At 38.7% G+C, this 5,557-nt stretch overlaps 1 protein-coding gene across 4 annotated transcripts in view; it reads left to right on the top strand.

The window, feature by feature from the left end:
• The first annotated feature begins 2,130 nt into the window (after window positions 1-2,130).
• Window positions 2,131-5,557, top strand: part of LOC106083864 (neural cell adhesion molecule L1) — a 557,698-nt gene continuing 554,271 nt past the window's right edge. For all 4 annotated transcript variants that reach the window (XM_059363589.1, XM_059363587.1, XM_059363588.1 and 1 more), the window contains exon 1: window positions 2,131-3,105. In XM_059363589.1, the coding sequence (XP_059219572.1) occupies window positions 2,175-3,105 (931 nt within the window). In that variant the 5' untranslated portion in view covers window positions 2,131-2,174. The remainder of the gene's footprint in view (window positions 3,106-5,557) is intronic.

Genomic DNA, 5,557 nt, shown 5'->3' with positions numbered 1-5,557 from the left:
TTGCGTTATCTTTGAAATTCACCAATAAGGCCGAGAGTCATAACAAAATCATTCCTGCAAAATTTCGCCAGAATCGGTTAACAAATGAGCACTTTTTTGTAATACTTCTTAAAATCGGACGAACATATATATGGGAGCTATATCTAACTCTAACCGATTTCAAGCAAACTTCTCACATAAAGTGGCAGTCGTCGAGGAAAGCGTTTTGCAAACATTTTCGCAAGATGGGTCAATAAATGAGCTTGTTGTGACTCTAGAAGTTAAAATCGGGCGATATATATATGAGAGCTATGTCTAAATCTGATCCGATTTCCATAAAATCCACCAGTAATGTTGAGAGTCAAAAGAAAATCCTTCGTGCCAAATTTCGAGAGAATCGGTTCACAAATGACCATTTTATTGCAGTATTATTGAAAATCGGACGAACATATTTATATGGGAGCTATATCCAGATTTGAACCGATTTTTTCCAATTTCAATAGGCTTTGTCTTTAGGCCCAAAAACATGCCTTTATCAAATTTAAAGGCGATCGGATGAAAACTGTGACCTGTACTTTGTACACAAATTAACATGGACAGATGGACGGACAGACTATCTGTCTGTTCAGACAGACGAACATAGCCAAATCGAAACAAAAAGTGATTCTGAGTCGATGAGTATATTTATCAATGGGTCTATCTCTCTTCCTTTTGGGAGTTACAAACTAAATAATTCACTAAGTTATAATACCCTGTACCACAGTAGTGGTATAGGGTAAAAAAAACTCCAGGAACCGAGCAGGGGCAATCTTTTCACACATCAATGAGTGCTTTCCGATTCAATTTTAAACTCAATGATAAGGGACCTTTTTTATAGCCGAGTTCGAACGGCTTACCGCAGTGCAACTTTGGGGAAAATATTTTAAATGACCAGGCATGGCGTTGTACCTTGCAAATATCGCCAACATTAACAGGATACGAACGCGTTCAGCGTCATACGGCACGAATTCAATATCCGCATTCAGGGCGAGCTGTCCCCACCCTAAAATGATATTAGAGAGTTAAAGAAGGCGCAGCGGAGCGGACCCGTTCGACAAGTATTAAATATATTGCAATAAAATATGACCAATAGCAAACTGTTTAGTGTGAACATAAAGCATAGACAAGCTCTCTCCATCCAGCTCTACCATTGGCCAAAGCCATGGCTTGATTCCGCGATATATGGATTGATTCCAACTCTCTTTTCATGCAAGGGATCCATGTGGTTTTCGGGCATTCTCCCTTCGCTGTCCTAGCGAGTTCCAGTTTAGCACATTTCCCGCTGTATCATCGAGCAATCGGCGTTGGTTAGCTACCTTGTTACCTATTCACTCATCTCGACCTGAACTTTTCAGTTGTATCATTTGATCTTGTCTCGTCCTCCCCATGACTTATGATAATGTTGTACAAATTTTTACGACCATAGTTATTTATTTATGGGTTTCAAGTTGTCAATAAAACTTTCACTTTTTTTATTACTTTTCAATAAATAGGAGGGCAAAATGTTCCTTTTTTTCCTTTTTGGTATGCATAAAAATTAGATGATAAAATACACACGCTGACATAGTCCCACACACATACATGCACGCGTGGATACATATTAGGGTCAATTTTAAGCATAGCACAAAATCACTCACACACAAACACACACCTACTCAAACTTTCAACACATATGAATAAATAAATATATAACATGTATATCATATTACACAAGTGGGGGTATATTAAATTCAAATAAAAAATAACCCCAAAAAAAAGCAAATAAATAAACATATTAATTTTGTTTTCCCCTTTCTTTTTTTTATTTACAGGTGGTCACATAAGAGTTTGAATCCCTAGAAACATTTTTGATAACGAGAAAAATTTTGTTTGTATTAGAGAAAAACATATCAAAAACAAAACAAAACCAAACGAAAACGATTGAAGGAGTCCTTGAACTCGCCTTTTTCTGAAAAAAAAAGAATATTTTCCTAACCCTAAACCCTAGATTCTGTATTGGTTGTATATGAGAGGGCTCAAGCTGGTAGGAAGAAAAGACAACTGCTCTTGAAAGTTGTGGTCCCTTTACTAAATGACGTATTCTGATGGTATTGACTGTACGGCGATTAAAAATGGAAGCTTGGCAATTTTATACAAACACAAACAAAATCAAATTAATGCCAGGCCCACAAAGTCAATATCAACAACAGCAACAACAAAGAAGAACTGTGAAACAGAGGCAACATTACACACATCATCATCATCAGCAGCAGCAGCAGCAGCAGAAGAGGCAACACCATCATTCTATACACCAGCAAGAGCAAAATCAACACCATGCAGGACAACAGGAACAGGAAGAGAATCAACAGCAGATTCGGCAGCAATGCCATTGGCAACGACATCATCAGCATCAGCATCGGTATCAAAACCAGCCGCAGCAACAGCAACAAACGCCACATCATTTACAAAAAGAAAATATAAGCGAACAGCAACAGCATTCGCAGCCACAGCACCAGCAACGTCCACATGCCGAAAATCACATTTTTATAACAAACGTAAATCAGAATTGCTACACTGCCTCCAGGTTTGTAAACAAACAAACCCAAAAAACAATAACGGCCACAGCATCCGAAGAGGATTGTTGTCCAAAGGCAGCTCATATTCCTACGCCAGCACCAGACTCCTGCATCAGTCATACCACAATAGCAACAACGCAATGCCAGCCCAACTGCAAACAAACAGCCTTGGTGGACATTTGCCCCCATCTACTTCCTGCTCATGGTCAGACTTCAACCATTCAAAGTTACAAAGAAAATCTGAATTCGAATCTGTATCAACATCAACAACAACAAGAATATGCCCAATGCCAGCAACAACTACAACAAGCACAGTTTCAGCCTCTACATCAACCGAATTACCTGCCAACGCTGCATACCAACAACACCAACGAAAACCACAACCAGAATACCAACAAATCCTTGGCGCTAAGAAAAAGGCTACTCTCCAGCTCTGCCGTTATGGAACACCTGCTCTTGATTGCTTCCGTATTGATCGCATTAAGTGGCTTGGTTGTCGGCGACCCAGAATCTCAGGATTTCCAAAAGAACAGTAAGTACCGCTGAAAACAAAAAAAAATGTAGTTTCACACAAAACCCCTTGAAATTTTTACTGGCAGTCTCATGCCACTGCCATATTCATATACGTTTTTTTTTAAATCCAATTTTCTTCTTGAATTGAGAACGTGGAAGAGTTTTAAGCGTTTTAAAGGTTGAAGGTACAGAAAGTAAAAAAAATTTTTATTTTATTTTGTCGTTTCTTTTTTTTATCTTTAAATAGAGAAAGAAAAATTTATAACCATTTGAAAAGAAAAAATTTTACAATCGTCACTGATTACATACTTAATTGAACCTTGTTCTGCAGATTAGACACTATAGTAAGGGTCTTATACTCAGTTCTTCATTTCCTTAAAACATGACGAAGTAGTACTAGCACCTCTCAACTATTACTTATTCGAATTTAGAACAAAATTATCACATCATATCGAAATATCCATTTCCGACCCCCTAATGAAGTAATGCCCCAAACGGAAAATGAAACAAGATCGCAAGGGAATGAAAAAACCGTCCAAACTAAACTGAAATAAGGGATTTATTGCCCCTTCTCGGTTCCTGGTGGACATTGCCATGGCCGGTATATATGAACAGTTTGAAGGGTGTTTTGGGGCTGGGACGGCCACCCGTACTTTGCACTGAAAATAGATATCAAATTTGTTCTATATTCCCAACCGAAATGAAGTTCAGGTTAGGAATTGCTTTAGGGTGTACCCCAAAACAAAACACTTGGCCCCAAAATTGGATATCAAATTCGTTTTCGCTCTCAAATACCTTTGATTTGAGTTGCATATTGTCATAATGGAACAAGTAACCCATTTGACGTATCTTTAGGAGGAGAAGCGCCACCTAGACTAGAAAGCAAATTCTAATGTCATATTCGTAATCTACTCTCTAATGCCTTTCGTTTGAGTCCCATATAGCCATGGTCGGCTAATATGCCCATTCGGGGGTTTTTGGGGTTTGGACGACCTCCCATTACTTGGACCTAATGTTTTATGCCATATTTGTAATCTACTGCCTAATATTTTTCATTTGAGTCCCATATAGACATGAACTTCAAATATTGGGTTGCCCAAAAAGTAATTGCGGATTTTTCATATAATCGGCGTTGACAAATTTTTTCACAGCTTGTGACTCTGTAATTGCATTCTTTCTTCTGTCAGTTATCAACTGTTACTTTTAGCTGGCTTTAGAAAAAAAAAATGTAAAAAAAAGTATATTTGATTAAAGTTCATTCTAAGTTTTATTAAAAATGCATTTACTTTCTTTTTAAAAATCCGCAATTACTTTTTGGGCAACCCAATATATCTGTTTAGACGAGTTTTGGTATTGGGGGAGGGGCCCCCGGGGTACTTGAACCAAAATTTTAATACCATATTCGTTTTTTGGTCTGCAGTACCTTTCATTTGATACCCTTATTGTGCCCATTGGACCACTTTCGGATATGGGTGGCGTTTTTTGAGTAAGGGGGTGGGTCCGCTCCACCCGATATGTAAAAACGATATAGCCTATGTTTCCTGCCAGACAAACGTACACAATCTATGAAAATATGAAGAAAATCGATGCAGCCTAGTATCAGATAGTCATAATGGGTCTAAAGGTGTTTTTGAGGGGTGGCGTGACATCCTATACTACGATATGAATTTGTATGCCAGAATCGAAATCTACCCCGAATACCTTTTATTTGAGCCCCATATTGAAATAAACATCCAATATGTCGGTTTGGGCGAGTTGGGTAAAATTGCAAATTAACATTCCACTAAGGAACAGGGGCAAACTGCAGTCCGATTCTAATTTTAAGCTCAATGATAAGGGGCCTCCTTTTTATAGCCGAGTCCGAACGGCGTGCCGCAATGCGACACCTCTTTTGAGAGAAGTTTTACATGGCATAGTACCTCACAAATGTTGACAGCATTAGGAGGGGAAAACCACCGTTAAAAATTTTTTCTGATGGTCTCGCCAGAATTCGAACCCAGGCGTTCAGCGTCATAGGCGGACATGCTAACCTCTGCGCTACGGTGGCCTACGGTGGCGAGTTGGGTACTTAGGTTAAAATTTTAATACCATATTCGTATTCTACTCTCCAATACCTTTCAATTGTCCCGATCGGTCCACTTTTGATTTCGGGTTGTGTTTTTGGCATTAGGGGGAGGGTCTATCCCCCTTCCGATACCGAAAATTATATAGCCTATGTTTCCTTACAGACCAATCAACACAATATGCGAAAAATTTCGAGAAAATCGGTTCTGCCGTTTTTCAGTCTATAAGGAACAAACAAACAGAGTCCCATATATCTGTGATTGGTTAATATGCCCATTTTAGGCGTTTTTGTGGGGGTGGGGTGACCCCCTATAATTCGACATGAATTTGTATACCAGATACGTTATCTACTCCCGCATACTTTTCATTTGATACCCATATTGTCCTTATCGGTCCACTTTTTATTT

The sequence above is a fragment of the Stomoxys calcitrans genome, chromosome 2 (genome assembly GCF_963082655.1).
Source record: "Stomoxys calcitrans chromosome 2, idStoCalc2.1, whole genome shotgun sequence".
Lineage (NCBI taxonomy): Eukaryota > Metazoa > Arthropoda > Insecta > Diptera > Muscidae > Stomoxys > Stomoxys calcitrans.
The sequence above is the reverse complement of the archived record's forward strand: the minus strand, read 5'-3'. Positions and strand labels throughout refer to the sequence as shown.